This window comes from Leptonychotes weddellii, chromosome 4, assembly GCF_054177405.1.
Source record: "Leptonychotes weddellii isolate Sample4059 chromosome 4, ASM5417740v2, whole genome shotgun sequence".
NCBI classification, from domain to species: Eukaryota; Metazoa; Chordata; class Mammalia; order Carnivora; family Phocidae; genus Leptonychotes; species Leptonychotes weddellii.
The window spans coordinates 962,373-980,788 of record NC_138372.1 but is presented as its reverse complement, the minus strand read 5'-3'; the positions used below and the strand labels follow the sequence as shown (position 1 = coordinate 980,788).

General features: G+C 61.7%; 2 protein-coding genes across 4 annotated transcripts in view; one reads left to right on the top strand and one right to left on the bottom strand.

The window, feature by feature from the left end:
* Positions 1-1,791: 1,791 nt before the first annotated feature.
* On the top strand, positions 1,792-9,920 carry FAAP20 (FA core complex associated protein 20). Its single transcript, XM_081817317.1, has 4 exons — positions 1,792-1,902; positions 2,098-2,227; positions 2,337-2,617; positions 7,357-9,920. The coding sequence occupies exons 1-4, from the start codon at positions 1,841-1,843 to the stop codon at positions 7,427-7,429; spliced, it is 546 nt and encodes a 181-aa protein (XP_081673443.1). The 5' UTR covers positions 1,792-1,840; the 3' UTR covers positions 7,430-9,920.
* A 30-nt stretch (positions 9,921-9,950) lies between these two features.
* Positions 9,951-18,416, bottom strand: part of PRKCZ (protein kinase C zeta) — a 104,286-nt gene continuing 95,820 nt past the window's right edge. For all 3 annotated transcript variants that reach the window (XM_081817314.1, XM_081817315.1, XM_081817316.1), the window contains 7 exons: positions 17,690-17,829; positions 17,443-17,526; positions 15,736-15,855; positions 15,084-15,163; positions 14,673-14,762; positions 10,563-10,678; positions 9,951-10,418 (listed from right to left, as the gene is read on the bottom strand). In XM_081817314.1, the coding sequence (XP_081673440.1) occupies positions 10,331-10,418; positions 10,563-10,678; positions 14,673-14,762; positions 15,084-15,163; positions 15,736-15,855; positions 17,443-17,526; positions 17,690-17,829 (718 nt within the window). In that variant the 3' untranslated portion in view covers positions 9,951-10,330. The remainder of the gene's footprint in view (positions 10,419-10,562; positions 10,679-14,672; positions 14,763-15,083; positions 15,164-15,735; positions 15,856-17,442; positions 17,527-17,689; positions 17,830-18,416) is intronic.

The following is an 18,416-nucleotide window of genomic DNA, read 5'->3' as shown; positions in this document are numbered from 1 at the left end:
GACTCCAGTGTCCAGTTCCCGGAGCCCCGTTCAGGCGCAGTAGCTGCTCACACAGATGTCCCCACGCAACTTCCCAGCATGGCCGGAGAGCTGAGTGCACGCTGCCTCTCTGAGGCCCGGCTGTACCTTCCTCTGCCGCGGGGAGGCCTGGCGCCATTCCCTCTGAGTGTCCCCATGGCCAGACTGCGGATGTGCGGTGGCGCCCCACCGGCTAAGGCTTTGAAGCTGCCGAAGCTGAAGCCAGGGCCCATGGGCCCGTGTCTGGGAGCCCCCGCCACAAGCTGTTTGGCAGTCCTGGGTCTGCCGGACACCTGCACTGAGCCCTACCAGGGAGGCCTCACATCTGGGCTGCCCTCACCTGGGAGCAGGCCCAGCTGCAGGCCACCTTCTTCAGGGGCTCCTGGGACCACCCTGTGTGGTGGCTCTGCTCGTTTATGCACGTGGGTTCTGTTTTCGATTGGTTGGCAGGTTCTGAGGGTGAGGACCCCGTCTCCTTCCCCTGGAGGTCTCCAGGATCTAGAACAATCCCTGACATAGCCTGTCCCCCCTGTGGAGGTCTGCACTGGCAACCGGATGAAGGATGACCTCAGTGCCACAGGCGGATGACCTTGACTCACGGATGGGGGGCCCTGGGACTGGAGTGTGCAGTGAGGGGGGGGTGCCCAAGACCTGGGACTGGAGGAGGGCAGGACAGTGGCTTGCAGAGGGGCCAAGGTGAGGAGGTTGGAACAGGGCTGTGGGAGCCCCTGAGGAAGGGGGTGCAGAGCAGACCCAAAGCTGCTGGGGTTGGGAAGAGCCAAGGAGTCCCAGAACCCCAAGTGACATCTGCTTGTCTATGGAGGGGAGTTTCTGCCACCTAGCCCCCTACACACTCCAGCCCTGGTGAGGGTGGGGGTCACCCAGGGGCCCACCTTGGGGCCCACCGGGCACTGGCTCTGCAGGATCATGAGTGGCCGACAGTGCCCTGGGCATCTGCTGCCACCAAGTGGTGGATGGAGTGGTCGCCCGGCCAGAGCACCTGGGCCCCGAGTCTCAGGGAAGCCCCTCAGAGCCCTGGAGGACCCCCGCCGCACCGGACCCTGGCCCAGGACCGCCCCCGCCCCCCCCAGGCTGGCCACCTGGACTTTGTTGCCTCTCTTTTCTTTCTTAACTCCGAAAACCAAGTTCCTCCCTTTAGTAGGGAAACACGATCGTCCTAAGAAGGACAGGCCGAATCCCCTTCCACACAGCTGGAAACTGAGGCTGGGAGCTGTCCCGGGCATCCGTAGGTGGCGAGCCAGGGAATGGGGCAGGTGGGCTTTAACTGAGGGGAGCTTCCAGGGGCAGAGGGGGAAGGGATCCTGCAGCCTGACTCTGTGCCCAGTTCCTCCTCCTAAGCCTCTGCAGACCCCAAGCCTCCGGAAGACAGCAGATGGGGCCCCCCACATCCCTTCCTCAGCTGGACATCAGCCCCCTCAGGGCCGGTCGGCCTCCCCCACCTCAGTCCCGCCTCTGGTGCAGGAAGGAACCGTGGCCTGCCTCTCCTCCAATGTGGAGGTCAGGACACCTTCCCCTCCGACAGTGTCACGAACGGGAGGCCGCGTCAGGGCCCCAGGAGCAGGCTGTGGGGTGGGGGTGCGCGGCCAGGGGCGGGCTCCAGCGCGCACAGGGGAGGGATCGGGGCGCGCCGGCGGGGGTGGGGGGCGGCCAGGTCCACAGCGCGCTTGAGACAGGAGCTTGGCGCGGGGGTTGGGGGGGCGGGGTCCACGGCGAGGGGCGGGGCGGGGCGGGGTCTGTGTCGGGGCGGGGGCGGGGTCCCCGGCGGGCCGCTCACTTCCGCCGGACGCGCGGCTGGGGGCGGATGGAGGCGGCGCGGAGGCCGCGGCAGGGGCTGCGCCGCCGGAGGCCGTCCTCGGGGGGCGGGTGAGGCCGGGGGCCGGGAGAGTTGGTGGAGGGGAGGCCTGTGGGGGGGCAGAGGCGTGGGGGGGCTGGCCGGGGGTAGGGGGGAGGCCGGTGTCCCCTGGCCGCTCCGGGGCCCCGCGCCCACGTGTTTCCCGGAACCCGACTCGGTTCCCCGCCCCCGCCGGGTCCCCCGCTGAGTTCTCCCCGCACCCCCAGCGGCCGCGGGGGGCCCCTCCCGGGGGATAGCGGCGAGTGCGCGCGGCCGTGGGCGGAGCTGCTGCGAGCTGGGAGCGCGGATCTGAGCCCCGACGGAGAGCTGCCGTCGCTGCCTGCCTTCCCCGGCCCGGTGCGTAGTGGGGGGGCCCCCGGGGAGGCCGGGTGTGGAGTGGGGCGGGCGCCCTGGCCGGGGGGGCGCCCGGGCGCGGCTGACGCGGCCCGACAACCTCGTTTGGCAGGAGCGCGGCCGGGGTCCCGAGCGCACCGCGCCCCCCGAGGTGTTCACCGTGGGAGCCCGGACCTTTTCCTGGACGCCCTTCCCACCGGCCCCGGGGGGAGGCGGGGACCCAGGGCGTTCCTACCGGGTGCTGCTTGGGGCCCGGGGGCGCTCGGGGTCCCCTGCCCGGTCCCCGCAGCGACGCCCCGCGCCTGAGCCCCGCGGGACCCCCGGCGCCCAGGAGCAGCTGTGGGAGGCGACCCTGCGGAGCTGCCCCATGTGCCAGGCCGACTTCGCCCCCAGGTGAGTGCGCGGGGCCTGGCCTCCATTCCCCTCCGCTCACCCCAGCCCTCTTTGGGAGCCACAGCCACGTTTAGAAGGCCGAGGGGTGCTTGGGCTCAGCTTCGGCCTCTTCAGGTGGTAGTTGGTGCCTGCGGAGTTTGCGGGGCTCAGTGACTGAACCCGTTAGCCAGACGGCGCAGGTGTATGGTCTGGGGGGTCCACCGCTCACTCGTCCTTTGGAGCCCCGTGGACAGGCGGCAGTCTCCCTGGAGCCGACTCTGCAGCCGGAGGGCAGGGAGCCCCACCTCTAAGTCACAGGGAACCTAGTGGTGACTGCCATCTCCAGGGCCCCCCCCAGGCTGTGGGTTGCCAAGCAGTTTCCTGTTTAAAGCGTCCCACCGGTGTCTTCGTAGGAGTAGGTTTTAAAAAAGAAGACTTTTTGTGCCTAGAGATGCTGTTTTCCTTTAAGAACTCATTGTATATTTTTATATTCCTTTTTAAAAAAAAGATGTATTTATTTATTTTACAGAGACAGGGAGTGCAGATGGGGGGTAGGGGCAGAGAGAGAGGGACCAAGCAGTCTCCCTGCTGAGCATGGAGCCTGACGCAGGGCTCCATCCTATGACCCCGAGATCATGACCTGAGCCGAAACCAAGAGTCAGACGCTTAACTGACTGAGCCACCCAGGTGCCCTCTTTATATTTTTTTTTAAGTGAGGGGAATGGAATTCAGTTTTGCTGAGATGTTAAACCCGAACTGCGCAGCTTGTGGGCCACGTCCCACAACTAAGGACACAGGTGTGGGGGTCATAGGGCTCAGGTGCAGTGAATGGACGGCAGGTTTCAGTAAGTGGGCAGCTCCAGATTTCCTGTGGCTGAGACATGGTGTGCAAGTCCCGGGCCGCATCCCTGGTCCTCCAGAAGCAAACACCATCCTGGACAGTGAGGGCGACGGAGCTGACGGCAGACCAAACCCCCTCAAACCCCTGGTTCGGATGAGCACACAGAGCCTGCCCACGAAGATCTTTTGATCCCGTCGTGATCCTGTCGGTCGGTGGTCAACTGTCTGGGCTCCTCCAGTCTGCACCGTTGTTACGGGAACAAGGCTTTGAAAGCCCGGTGCTGGGGTGAGCCCAGTACCCCCACATTTATCTCCTTGAAGTGCCCGCACAGCCCAGGGCTGGGGAGGCAAGAGCGGCCTGGTTTGGGTGAGGTGGTGGCTGTCCCACACGGGGACAGGGACAGGGACGGTGCATGTGGGTGAAGCCCCGGCAGGCGGAGCCACAAGCCGGGCCTCGCAGAGGCAGCTCAGCGGCCCACAGGAGCACCGGGGAATTTGCAGAATGTTCGCAGACCCAGCATCTCACTGCGATGCCTCTTGCCTGTAGTTGTGTTTTGGGATGGTTGTGGGTTGCAAATACCGACCGGCTCGCCAGTTCTGAGAATGCGGTGAACACTCTTTAAAAACCGTGGTCTTCCCGACTCACGCCTAGTCCACGAAGCCCAGGGGCAGAGGACGCCACAGCAGACCCTGGTGGGAAATATGTTTTCTTGGCAGAAGCTGTCAGGGTGCCCCACCTTTCCTCCTCTTCCGGAGGGGGCTCGTCTTTGGGATGCTGGCGTTTCTACACAGTCTAAAGGAAAGATTCCCGATGACAGAGACAGCAGGGAGAGAAAAACTGCAGATTTGAGTTTCTTAAGCAGTTAAATTAAGGCTTGGCAGAGTGTCTCATTTTTCCCAAAGTAGGTGTCAGCACAGTGGGGTCCAGGCCTCAGCGTGTCTGAAATGCTCGTAGCGCGTTCTTCCATGTGACTGCAAAGGAGAGGGTCCTCGGGCCAGGACACACTCCTCAGGTCCGCCCTGTGACTGGGGACACATGGGTCGCTGTAAACAAAGGCGCGGGCCCTTGGGATGCTCAGGACCCTGGGGCAGGGAGACAACCTGGGCCATGGGAAGGAGGGTCCGGTGTGGCAGGTGCATGTAGTAACTAAACTGTCCAATTGTCTTGTGACTTTCCCTAGAAAACTGTCAGCTTTTAGTGATTCTTGGGAAAAATTGTTTTAATATATAGTATCTTTTATTTAAAAAAATATTTTTAAGTAAACTCTACAGCCAGCGTGGGGCTTGAACTCCTGACCCCCGAGGTCAAGGGTCAGATGCTCTGCTGACTGAGCCAGCTGGGCACCCCACTTGGGAAATTTTTTTTTTTTTTTTAAAGATTTTTATTTATTTATTCATGAGAGACAGAGAGAGAGAGAGGCAGAGGGAGAAGCAGGCTCCCAAGGAGCAGGGAGCCCGATGCGGGACTCGATCCCAGGACCGTGGGATCATGACCTGAGCCGAAGGCAGACGCTTAACGACTGAGCCACCCAGGCGTCCCCCCACTTGGGAAATTTTTGACCCAGAGACTGAGGCTGCGCTCTGCCCTTCTGACAGGCCACGGGGGTGACTGGTGACCCGAGGGCTTCTGGTGATGGGTATGCTTTGGGGACAGGGTGCTGTGGGATGAGCGCACCGTTCTTCTCAAAGCCTTAGTGTTTCCAGGTCACTCAGGACGGCTTTATTCTGTGATGCGACGGATGGTTACGTGGTGGATTCGACAAATGGGGTGTGAAACCCCATCTGCTTGCTGCTGGGTTCGCGTGTTCTGTGGGCTCTCGGGGGGCGGTTGGGAGGACGGGCTTCCATGGGCCACTTGACATGGGGATGGGGAAGCCAGAAGCTGAGTCGTGTCCCGCATGTGCGAGGGGAACCTGGCTTGTTTGCCCTGTGCCAGTGCGGGGCCCCTGCGGGTTGCTTTGTCTGAGGCAGACGCCTGGAGGCTCTTGGGCCGAGTCTCCTCTCCTGCAGCCACGCCAAGGGCCACACACGGGCTTCGGTGTGACGGAAGGCAGGCCCGTCTTGGGCAAGCTGCTGCAGAAACTGCGTGCGGGACAGGGCTGCTGAGACCAAGTTCGCTTACTCGGGGCGGGGGGGGTCTGAAGGGTCCCAGAGGGTGCTCCCCCCAAGGGATACCACCTGGAAACCCCAGACAGGGTGACCCGGTCCAGACCTTAGAATCTCCTGGCAGCCTTGGAGAGAGCAGGCAGGGGCCCTAGGGACTTGGGAGCCCACTGGCCAGCCCTACGAAGTCTGAGAGGGCAGCTGGAGGCCACCGGAGGGGCACAGGCGCCCAGAGCAGCAGGGTGAGAGGCGGTGCTGTGCTCCCCACCGTCGTGCAGTGCTGCTCCAGGGACGGGCCTTTCTACTCTGGCCTGTGAACTTGGCCAGCTGAGCTGGATGGCTCTAGATCGGACAGAGGAAGGGTCACATCTTGGGAGGTGCCTGGGGCTAGGGAGAAGCCCTGTGGGCAAACCGCCTCAGGCCATGGCGCAGAGGGTCCAGCGGGAGCCATGGTGATGAAGGGGGTGTCCGCTCTGTCAGCTGCTAACAGAGGCCCAGGGTGCCCCACTGGGGAAGGCCGCGGGGGCAAAACCGGTGTGCTGAGCTCTGCTCTGTAAGTGCAGGTGGGGCTCCGGCCACCATGACACGTGCCGGCCTGGGACAGGCTGGGGGGGACATTTAAGTCCCAACAGGAAGGGGGTCATGACTCGTGCTGCCAGGCCCAGGGAGGTACGGGGAGGCTGGGCCCGTCTGGGGCGTAAGGGTTGCAGGAGGGGGTCTGGACGGGCCTTGGCCAATAGCAGGAGGCCGAGGAGCTGAGGGCAGGCCAGCCGACGGGTGGACACAGGAACACTGCCGCTTGCAGCTGGGGGGCTCGGCCGCGTTGTGGGAGTGTGTCCCCCAGCAGCCTTGCTGAGCACCCCAGCTCTGCCACTCTCTGGGGCACGGCCAGAAGCTGCCCGCCCACAGCTCTCAAGCACATCGGAGACGGTCCTGCCTGGCCCTCCCTCCTTGATGGGGTTAGATGAGATCAGGGATGGAAAGTGCTCTGTGCCACGAATCCAGACCCCTCCCCACACCCCACTGGACACCGAGAGGCCAACCATAGGCCTCGGAGCCCCCAGAGCTGTAGGTTGGCAGCCCAGGCTCACTGAAACCCCTCCCTAAGGGGGCTTGGTCCGTCCACGTCAAGAAAACACGATCTCAGACCTGAGCTGCACACACACCTTCCACCCACTTCATTTCCCTGCGTCTCTGGACGGACAGTGATCGTGCTCGTGGGGTCCCGGCCTTTGTGCTTTTCCTTTTTGGGGGGCCAAGTGGGGCGGTTTTCATAAGAGGACGTGACCCTCTGACGGACCTCTGACAGAGGCCCAGCTGTGGGCAGGCCGGGGAGCAAGGAAGGGCCACCCTCGACCTTGAGGCCCTGCAGAGGAGCTTCTCACGCTGTCCTGTGCACCGCCAGGCGGGCTTTCAGGCTCCAGGACAAGCAGTTCCCTGGGAGCCGTGAGGTTCTCAAGCCGAGTGGGTTCCAGAATCCCTGGGAGGCTCGTTCAGACACATGGCGCCCCCCTCCCCCCAGACGCAGGCGCCTGGGTGAGCCTTGAGAATGTGTGTCCAGGTGCGCTGAGCGCCTGGCCCAGAGAAACAGCCCCGGGGAACAGGATTTGGGAAGGCCTGTTCTGGCTCGTGTGGACTCTCTGGACCTTCCCCCTGTTTCCGACCAGCTATGGAGACTGTTGCGGGGTTCTCTCTGGCTGACCTTTGGTGAGGTGGTCATACCAGGGAAGGCCGTGAAGGTGCGTGGCGGGTGCCCCGGCCAGGTGGCGTGTGGCCAGCATTCGCGTGCCTGGGTGACCATCTCCTCCCTCTTGCAGTCTGGCCCCGCTGGACATCGATGGCCACCTTGCTCAGTGCCTGGCGGAAAGCACGGAAGACGTGGTGTGGTGAGCCTAGCCACTGCGGAGGCCCAGCCTCCCCCTGCCGGAACCGTGTCCTCTCCGCCATGGAAGCCACGTGTTAAAATGTCAGTGTGGACTCCTGGTGTGGTGTGTTTGTATTGGGACCGAAACCCGGGCTCCTCTCCCTTTTTGGCTGACGCTAAGCAGAGCGCTCTCCTGCCGTCCGGAATGGACAGAGCCGCTTAGCAGAGGGACCAGGCCCAGGTGCATGAGCTGAGACTCGTGAGCAGAACTGGCCGCGTCTGCGGACAGGCGGGGGCTGCACGTTTTCCTGCCTCCGCAGACCCCGCTCACACCGTGTTTTAATTCCCCAGATGAAGTGCTCATTACGCAGTGCCAGCCACCCCGGGCGGAAGACACCTCACCCACGGGCGGGCGGGGACTTAAGGGGTGGGACCGGGCCAGGCGTCATCGCAGTGGGCAGGCCAGTGTGCCAGAACATTCCGCATCAGCCAGGTGTTGGGCTTCCGGGGCCCGTGGAAAGTGGGGCACAAGAGCATCTATAGGTAGCTCTCCTTCCAGTGCTGACGGCCCACAGATTCTGGAAGAGCTGGGCTTTTGTGGCACCCACCGTGGCCGCAGAGCAGTGGTGGCAGGGAGCGGGTCACGAGCCATGAAGACACCGTGGAGGAACCTAACTGCACGTGACCAAGGGAAAGATGCCAGTCTGCAGACCGCATGCTGCGTGACCCCCTGTAGGGGCTTCTGGAAAAGGCAAAACTACAGAGACAGTTGAGAAACCTGTGGGCACCGCGGACGGGCACACGGGACTTCGGGCGTGTGCACCAATCTGCACTGGTGGGTACATGTCATCATTTTGTCCAAACTGTGTGCTGCGCCCCCAAGATGTGCACCCAGCACCCTGGGGACGATGACATGTCTGTGCGGTTTGTCCGCGGTCACAAGTGGCCCCTGGGAAGGGAGGGTGGGGGGGGTGGCGGTACATGGGGGCAGGGGCACGTGGGAAATCTCTGCAGATGCCCTACAATTTTGATATGAACCTAAAACTGCTCTATAGAAAGTCTATTTTTTAGAAAACGCTTTCCAGGGCGCCTGGGTGGCTCAGTGGTTAAGCGACTGCCTTCCGCTCAGGTCATGACCCCAGGGTCCTGGGATCGAGCCCCGCATCGGGCTCCCTGCTCCACGGGGAGCCTGCTTCTCCCTCCTGCTCCCCCTGCTTGTGTGCTCTCTCTCTAATAAATAAAATCTTAAAAAAATAATAAAAACACCTTCCAAAACTGCTGCTTTCTGGAAACACCTAGTTTTATCAGAAATAATAGCATGCGTGTTCCTCTAAGTCTTTAGTGGATGCGAGAAGCCTGCCCGGCCTTGGCCCGCGAACACCGGCTGTGGGAGGAAGATGGCTGGGGACGGGCGCTGCCCGCTCACCGCGCCAACCACAGACCGCGCCGGCCATGGCCACGGTGTCTCCATCCACGGGCCATCCAGACAACCCATGCCGCTCGCAAATGTTGGGGCTGCTGCTTCCCACCCCCACTGCAGTGCTACCTTCCCCTTCTTGAATTTATAAAGCAGACGGCTCTACGTGTCCCCGAGCCACCAGCCCGGCCGTGTGCACACGTCTGCACGGGACCCGCCCAGCTGGAACCCGAGCCGCTGTTTGGCAGCAAGAAATCAATGCTTTCAGTCTCAACAAATCCAGGGCCCCCGTCCTGTTGGAACAGACACGGTCATTGTGCCCAAGGGGGCTCTCAGCAGCCGTTTGTTATCCCCTCCCGGGCACACGGGGCTCTCGCCCTCCCCGTGTGACATCAGCCCGTCCCAGGGCTCCGCTCACCAGTCCCGACTGACCGCCTAGCCCTCGGGTGGACGCCGTGCTATGGATGTCAGCTCCGGGCTGTGACCCCCGTGAGACCCAGAAGTTGGCTCTCGGGATCTGCTCTGGGGTCCCTAATTTCTGTCTTTGGAGGCAAGTCTTCCCGGTTGCAATTGCATCACTGGTTGAGACAAGTCTCTGTGTTGTAGAAAAGCTACTCTGCAACCGGGGTGGAATGTTCATGGGTCTTCTAGATTTATTATGTAAGGCTAGGGGCACCTACACGCAGATGTTTTTAAATTTTCTAATTCTGAGCATACTTATTACCGATAAAAATATTTTTTTGAAGATTTAATACAGGATATCACGGAGCTTAGTGTTTGCAGAAATATTTTGTGCAGATTTTGTTCTCAACTTCCTTACCTTTTTTGGCCTCCGGGTGCTTCTGTCAGCAGCAGGATCCGTCTGGATGCCGTGTGGCCTCCACGCTGGACCATGGCAACGCATGGGTGTGACACACGTGTTAAATATTAACAGAAACCTACCGGGATTTAGAAAACGTTCCACATTTGTAAATTCTTCAACGCAGTGCGTCCCTGCGAGCACTCGGACTCCCGTCCCCAGTCCCCAGCCACCACTTGGCGCAGACCCCGCCCGCTCTGGGGCCTCCCGTGTGGGTGTCGCCCGCGACTCTGGGCAGGTGCCGCTCGCAGAAAAAAGGCACCAGGGAGGCTTCAACATCATGGGCACATTTTATTCCTCAGGACATTATAGGCTAACTCTCCTGGCGGAGCAGGTCAGTTCTGTTTCTGTGGAAAGTGTGCACCTTCGAAATCGTGGGGCAGTTTCTCCCTCGGACACAGTCACCGCGGGTCCTCCGCGGCGCAGGCACAAGAAGCAAACTCCTCCAGCACGAAGCCGGCCGCGCGGGCCCAGACGCCAGACTGTTCCGCTCCGAGAAGGGCCGGCTGGACGCCCCGTCCACGGTCTCAGCGGCAAGGGTCCCTCCTGGCCGCGCTTGGAGCCTTGCGTCCAGCCTGGCATGCATGCGCTGTGGTTAAGGATAGAGTGAAGGGGTCATTCACAGACGTGTCCATGACAGAGAAGACGGCCTCACACGGACTCCTCGGTGGAGAGCAGTAACGGGTTGATGTACTCGAAACCTTCAAACTCGGACTGGTCGATCCTCTTTATGACGTCCCTGTGTGCACAGGCAGAGCGCAGGGACTGGTGTCAGCCCCTGCCCCCCAAGCCCGCGGCCGACCCGGACAGGGCAGACGGCGGACGGGGTGATCCGACCCTCCTGGCCACCCCCCCCGCCCCCCGCCCCCCGCCCAGGCCTCACTCATCATCTGGGGTCAGCTGCACGGGCTCGCTGGTGAACTGGGTGTCGAAGTTGTCCAGACCGTACTCGTCGGTTATCTGGGGCTGGAATGGCGGAAGGGCCTGCTTCTTCTCCAACTGGGAAGAACAAGGCAAGAAGTCAGATTGATTGGGTTTCTGCAGGGACTCAAACCACAGGACGGAATAGAAGACACTCCGTGTTTAAGTATGTCCCGTATTTGAAGGCTAGCTTTCTTTTCCCTTAAACACAAATCTAGGAGAAAGCATCTGAAGCCAGAAAAACCCTGAGTTTAGAAATGCTGGCAGCATGGGCCACGTGGGCCCTGTACCCGGGACAGAGCCGGCTGGGCATCTGCACCCCCACAGCCCGGCCCCTGAAACCGAACCAGGCTGGTCTCGGGAGCGTTTCCTTTCTTTCTTTTTTTTTTTTTTAAGATTTTATTTATTTATTTGACAGAGAGAGAGAGAGTGAAAGCAGGAACACAAGCAAGGGGAGTGGGAGAGGGAGAAGCAGGCTCCCCGCCGAGCAGGGAGCCTGATGCGGGGCTCGATCCCAGGACCCCGGGATCATGACCTGAGCCGAAGGCAGACGTTTAACGACTGAGCCACCCAGGCGCCCCGGGAGCGTTTCCTTTCTTACAACTTGGAACCCTGGTCGTAAAGGAGCTCGGACTCGGCAGGGACGCCGCTGCCCACGCTGCCGCTTGGTGAGCCCTTGTCCCACCGGGACCTTCCTCCCCGAAAAGCCGTAACTGATCCTCTGTTTCTAATCACAAGGGATGCTCGTCAGGCAGGAAACAGGGCTTCTCAGGATCCAGACTCTGACTTCCAACTCACCCTTTATGGGGCTGAGACACGCTCATGCCAGAGGGCGGAGTGCCCGGGCCAGGGGCCCCTCAGCTGCATGTCACACGGGCGAGGACAGTGAGGGCCTGCTCGCCCAGTCCCTCCGTGACACACACAAGCCTCCCCCCGCCCCCAGCGGGTGTGCACTGTGCCCGAGAACACTGAGCCGTGAGCAAGAGACACGGGCCCTGCCCCGTGGGGCCATTGTGTTGGGTCCCCTCCGTGCCGTGTAACCACGCGTGAGGCCGGGGAGAGGAAGCACGCAGCACGCTGCCCAGGCCTGCTGGGCCCTCGGTAGGGCTGAGCCTGGACACGCCTGCCTGCGTGGGGCTGCACACGTCCCCGCGGGGGCCGTGGAACTGTCCAAGGCCGACGTGATGAGCCGTTCCAGTTACAACAGAAGCAGAGTGGGTGTGGAACATGAGCGGCTCGGGCCCCACTTCGGCAAGTGGAGGACATGGGGGTGTCCCAGATATGGACGAGTCCTTCCCGCCGGCTGCCCGACACACACAGGGATGTGGCTGGCACGGCATCCGGTCCCCGGGCAGGAGAGGGCATGTGGCAGAGAGGACGGGCTGTCCCTGCAGGCAGAGCGGTCACCCGTGTGCGTGGGGACCAAGGCCCCGTCCTTGTTGCTTCTCACCTTTTATACACAATTACCCGTATTCTTTTGTATGCAATCTTTTCTGATAAAAAGTGTGGGGGGGTATTTCTTAAGCTATTTCCCCACCTTAGGTCTTGGCTGCTTTAAGATTTAAATAGCAAGTCGCAGCAGACCCAAGAAGCAAGTGGAGCTGGGTCTGAAGCAAGAAGCTCTCCCGGGGTCCTCCACGCCCACCCCCCATCCCGGGGCCCCATCCTCTGGTCTGAGGGCGTGAGGCTGCTCAGCCTCCCTCCGAGACTGTCTCACGAGCGTCTCAAGAGCGTCACCTCCTTTCCTCAGTCAAAAGCAGTGAGCAAGAACAGTGCCACCTGGATGCCGCCCAGAGGCAGGCCGCCGCTCGGCGGAGCCGGTGTGAGCAGAGAGGAGGCTGGAAGGGGCATGCGTGGCGGCCAGGCAGGCTCCGGTTCTGAGGGCCTGGAGGAGGCAAGGGCGGTGGGCTGCCCCGCAGAGGGTGCTGGGGGCCTCGGGGGCTCCGAGAAGCTTGAGAGGAAGCAGGAGGTCCCTGGACAGAGGAGGCCGCCCCTGGCAAGGCTAGGCAGGGAGCAGTCCCGTCCTGGGGGCGGGCAGAGGCCCAGACCTGGAGGCTGAGTGTCTGAGGCCTGGGTGGGAGAGGCAGAGTGGGGTCCACGGTGACCGCATCTCCGAGCGGGGCTTCTCCTGTCCGCTAGTCCCTGTTTCCCCAGCTCCGGGTGATGAGCCCCCCACCGGATGTGTGCGAAGCAGAGACTGTGCTGGACCCTGCTCTCCCGGCCGTGGGGGTAGCGAGGGAATTCCAGGAGCCGCCCTGTGAGGGCAGAGCGACCCCAGCACCCATTTTATCAAAATGCTTCTTCCCCTCCACTCTCTGCACATCCCTCCCACCGAAAACAGCATCCCCTCAAGTACGGCGGGGCACTGCGCTCGGACCCCGCGGGCCGCCTCACGCAGTACGCGTCTTTCCGCTCAGGCGTGTCCGCAACGGCGGCCGAGCGGGTGGTCACGCACTCCGCAGAGCCAAGGGTGGGCCCGCAGGCCCCCGTGTCCCCTAGGGGACCACCTGCACCTTCCTCGACTGATTGGGGTCTGGACGTGGCTTATAAATGTGGACACTGCTCGTGGAAGAGCACCCTCATCGTTTCACACGCACGCCATCAACCCTTAGCCTTCTGATCCCGGCAAACGCAGGCTGCACTTGAGTGCTTCCGGCCAGGATGCACTGACCAGAGATGGCCAGATGCCACCCTCGGGAATCGGGGGATCCGGATGGGCTTCTCCAGGATTACTGCAACGAGTGGGGCCCTGGTGAGAAGTCTGGTTCCTTCCCGAGGCTCCCTGCTGTTTGCTCTGCCCAGCCTGGAGCTGGGCGGTCTGCAGGGCCCCTGGCCCCTGCTCCCTGCATGCACCACCAGCATCTGGCTGGAGCCCCGCCGACAGTGGCTGAGGTATCTACGAAGGCCTTTTCCAGCTCAGTGGGATGACACCTGCCTAGCGAGTGCTGGGGGCTGCGCTGTGCGGAACCCCCGAGGCCCTGCCATGGGCCCGGCCCGTCAGTACGTGGGCCACGGAGGCTCAGCGTGGCCCGGGGGTTGTGGACGCCTGGCGGTGGCACTTTCCTCCAGGCCAGGTGTCCCGAGCTGTACGGATAATGGTCAGAAACCAGCCCAAATCTAATTTGCCCTCCCTTGTGCTAGTGGACCAATCAAAGTCAGTTTCTCTTTTCTTCCGTTTTTTTGAGTAAGCTCTACACCCAACGTGGGGCTTGAACACACGACTCTGACATCAAGAGTCACACGCTCCACTGACTGAGCCAGCCAGGTGCCCCTCAAAGTCTTTTTCTTAATTAAAAAGTACCTGTGCTCTGAATATTGTTCTAAGAATTTGTGTCTAATAACTCCAAGGGAGAGGACGCTGGATTGTGTTTTGAAATCACCCAGCCGCGGCCTGGACAGGGCTGGGTGTGGGCGGGGTGGGCGCGTGGTCTGAGCGCGCTCCTCACCGCGACCCCACAAATGCGCAGACGACAGTCCTGTGGGTGGAAAGTGACAGTGACCAGAGGGAGTGGACGAGAGCTGCCCTGCCCCCGGCGGGCCTCAGCACTGGCCGCGGGCCTCCACAGCAGCGGGAGGGGGAGACGCGACAGCGCCCAGAGCGGGGCTTTCTTCCGATCTAGTTTGAGCTAAAGTTCAATCTTCACTTAATTAGCTAGCTAATCTCCTTTGTCTCAGGAGCACAATTTAAAGGTTATATTTCAGTAACTCTGCAGCCACTTATTTGTTGTGAACCAAATTCAGTTCAATCTTCCTTTAGTACCAGGAACCAGGGTGCTAAAGTGGAAAGGGTTTGTATGCTTCACTGTTCACCGCGGCCCAAGATGGGACCAAGAAGGGCAGGTTCTGGTAAACCAACCATGAAACCGGCTCCCACCAGTGGATTTTACACAGAATCAACCAGGCGGTGTGGTCACAGATGAAGGACGTCCCCAACCGGACCCCCGAGCAGCACAGCATGTGGTGGGGACACCGAGGCAGGACCTCTCCTAGGGCCCCAGAGGGCGGCCCCGCCACACCCTTCATCCCAGCCCGCCCTGGAGGGGGGGTCAGCAAACGGGTCCCCGTGCTTTACCAGGTCCCAGTCTATGCTGCGGAAGAATGCGTGAGACTTGATATCAGAAAATCCCGTCTGTGGCCGGCAGCCGAGCCTCTCTTTGGGGTCCTAGGGGTCAGAGTTCAAATAAGGACCAGTCAGTATGGTGCAAAGCAGCCCGGATTCACAGCCAGAGGACACGCAGCTTCCTTTCCCTCTGTGACCTAAAGAGCTTCACCGCATGCCCTCCGCCGCCTCAGCACTTTCACTGAATTTCTCTTGGGCACAATTTCTTGTTCTGTTTTGGCAAGTATGACCGAAGACGCCGAAGCACAGGGCAGAGGTCCGGTCGGGAAGCAGAGCCGCCCCCCCAACTCCCCCCCCCCCCCGGGTCCCGCAGCAGCCTGGGCAGCCACACTCAGACGGCCTTCTAGGCGGCCACAGGTGTACCTTGTTTAAAAATCCTTTCAAGACGTGGGAGGCTTTCACGGAGAGGAATCGGGGGATCCGGATGGGCTTCTCCAGGATTACTGCAACGAGTGGGGCCCTGGTGAGAAGTGTGGTTCCTTCCCGAGGCTCCCTGCTGTTTGCTCTGCCCAGCCCGGAGCTGGGCGGTCTGCAGGACCCCTGGCCCCTGCTCCCTGCATACAGCAGGCTCTCTCCGCCACAGAGGCCCCACCCCCCGCCCGCCCCGGATCCTGCGGCGGCCTCACGGACGAGGGCGCCTCTGCACAGGACCACCAGAGGGCGCTGCGGGGACGACCGCGTTCCTGGGCGCCCGCATCCCGGGGCAGGGAATTCGGCACCTGCAGGTGGCAAGGAGCCCTGACCGGGGCCCCGCCCACCCACGCCTCCAGGGCGCGCACCTGGTGGCGGCAGGAAGGAGTCTGGGCTAAATCAGGACAGGCGGTCTTTCCCGGTGAACTGGCCCCCCACACCACGGCCGCTCCCACTTCCCCACCCCGGTCCTTGCTTCCCTGAGAGCAGGTGTGTGGGGATGGGCCGACCTTGTTTGTGCGGGCCGGGCGGGTGGGGGGAGACCCGAACGCACAGCCCGGGGGCGGCACCTGAGGCCTCGGGAGACACCTGGTGGCCCACGCACCTTGGAAAAGGTAGTCCTCGGTGTTCATGTCGGGGTTGTCGGTGATGATGTCAAAGGGGGAGCGCCCGGCCATCATCTCAAACATCAGAACCCCCAGCGCCCACCAGTCCACGCTGAAGCCTGGAGGGACGGCACAGGCCGGGCCGCGGGCGGTCGGCAGGGGCTCGGATGCAGCGGGGAGGCAGGGGAGCGCGGCCGCCGGCACGGCTCCGGCCAGCGCTGGGCCCGGTGCCCCGACATGCCCTGGGCGGCCTGGCCTCCCCTCTGCCCACCGTCCTGGGACCTGTGTCTTTTTTTTTCCTTAACTAGTTGCAAAGCTGTTTCCACATCAGGGCCGTTAACCCTCTTGCTGGCTCTCTGCTGGTTTTCCAGATTGTCATCTTGCCTTTTAAGCCAGCCAGTGGCCCGCCCTCTGGCCGCGCAGACTTGGGAAGCTGAGCGAGCCTGTGGGGCAACCATCCTTTTCACTCTACTTTGGCTTACTACCTAAACTTGAACACTGCCTTTCTTGAAGGCCGCAAGCAGTCTTTCCCACATTCTCCTGCAGTCGCTGTTTCAGGGTGTATTTTATCGCATCGGGGAACGGGAGTGGGAGAGCCTGGCTTCAGTTGTGCCCGCAGCCCCTTAGGCCCTCTGGAGCTGTCTCCCCATCCCGTACGGGACCCCCAGGCCCAGACCGGCTTCTAGACGCCCGATCCTGGTCTGCCCATCTGCCATCTGTCCTTCCCTGTCTAGCTCCTCAGTGACCCGGGGGATAGCAGCCTGGTGGGCACCTCTGACCCGAGAGAGCAAGTGACCTGCCCACCTAGCCAGCCCCCATTTTAATGGCAAAGAAAATGTTTAAGAATATCTGATGGTGTATTTGTGACATGCCTCACTGAAAACACTAGGACACAAGAGTATGTGGGGTGGGCACACACGCACAAGCATGCATCACACGCACACCACACGCATGCACACACACCACACGCAAACACGCACAGGCATGCATCACATGCACACCACACGCATGCACAAGCATGCATCACACGTGTGCAAATATGCATCATACACACCCATACACATGTACAAACACATGCACGCACACCACACACATGTACACGCACGCATCACACACGTACACGCATGCGTCACACGTGGCACTTCACACTCATGCACATGCACCACACACACACACACGTGCACACATAGAGTAATCTGTTTTGTTTCAAACCCAGAGAAAGCAGAGGGGCAGAAACGCTGTCCACGGGGGCGGCAGGCGGGTTAACCTGTCCCCCTCGGTCACTCCCCCACTGGTGGGGCTGGCACGCAAGCTGGGGGCACTCGTGTACACGTGTGTGGCTTTGCTTCCTTCCCCACCGCTTAGGGCTCCTTGATAAAAGGAATCCTATCCAGTTCCTCCACCTGGGGACGCCTGAGTGGACACCCAGGAGGACAGACGGGGGCCACGCAGGTTCAAATAAGGGCTGGGGCCAGATGGTGACAGGGGCCGGGAACAAAGTGAGGGGTGTGTATTTCGGGTGTAATCGGTCAATAAAACCGCTCTCCCTGGCTACTGGGCTAGGGCCCCAGAGTCCAGGTTAAGACCCCTGGCAGGTCCACCCGGCCCCCTCTGCTCCGGGCCCACATCCCTGAGAAGAGCATGCCTCCAGGGCCCAGGGGCTGTCCTCATCTGCATCCGCCTGCCCGCCCGACAGCCCCGCTCACCATACTCCTCCCCCCGCAGGATTTCTGGGGCGATGTAATTCGGGGTTCCGCAGAAAGTGCTGGTCGTGTCACCAGGGCCCAGGCCTTCCTGTGGGGACAAAGTCAGTTAGCCCCACTGGTGGGACGATGTGTCTCCGAGAAAGCCGGCTTAGGACCGTGAACGCGAGGCCCCTGGGCCCCCGGAGCCGCGGTGACCGGGTGGCGGGCACCTCTGACCACACGGGCGTGCGGCCCACGGACCGCGTACTCGCCTTGCACATGCCGTAGTCCGTTAACTTGATGTGGCCGTCAGCGTCGAGGAGGACGTTGTCCAGCTTCAGATCCCGGTAGATGATCCCTCGCTCATGGAGGAAGTTGAGAGCAATACAGATCTCAGCAGCGTAGAATCTGGGGGCGGCAGAGAGAGCCCAACGGGGAGCTTGGGTGGGAGGCCCGTGCGGGCAGACAGGAGCTGGGGGGACACCGCTAATGAAGTAACCAAGAGCATGTTATTACAGCCTCTGACCCCCGGCTTTGTCATCAATAAAATGGGAATAGTATCACCAACATTCCTGTGCCTATCAGGAAAACCAAACACGTGAGCTAGGGTCTTGAAGACGTGTGCACAGCCCCATCCATAACTGCACTGTTCACTGTGGCCAAAGGTGGAGACCACCCGGGTGCCCCTCGCCGGATGGACGGACAAGCAAGCATGGCCCCTCCACACAGCGGGGTACTGAGCCCTGCTGCGACATGGACGGACCTTGCGGATGCTCCGCTCAGTGACACGAGCCAGTCCTAGAAGGACAGATGCTGTCGGATTCCCCCTCAGGAGGTCGCAGCAGGGACCGGGGAGGCCGGGGAGGCCAGTGTCTCATGGGGGCGGAGCGTCAGTCCGGGAAGATGGAACGTTCCAGAGACGGACGGTGGGGACGGGCGCACGCGGTGTGAGTGTGCTTCACGCCGCCGAGCGGTGCACTCGCCAAGGGCTAGCA

Excerpts from the sequence above, each read along its gene's own strand:
- FAAP20 (XM_081817317.1), top strand. The coding sequence starts at position 1,841 with ATGGAGGCGGCGCGGAGGCCGCGGCAGGGGCTGCGCCGCCGGAGGCCG. Across the intron at positions 1,903-2,097 it reads AGGCCGTCCTCGGGGGGCGG|CGGCCGCGGGGGGCCCCTCC; the intron begins GTGAGGCCGGGG and ends CCGCACCCCCAG. Across the intron at positions 2,228-2,336 it reads TGCCTGCCTTCCCCGGCCCG|GAGCGCGGCCGGGGTCCCGA; the intron begins GTGCGTAGTGGG and ends CTCGTTTGGCAG.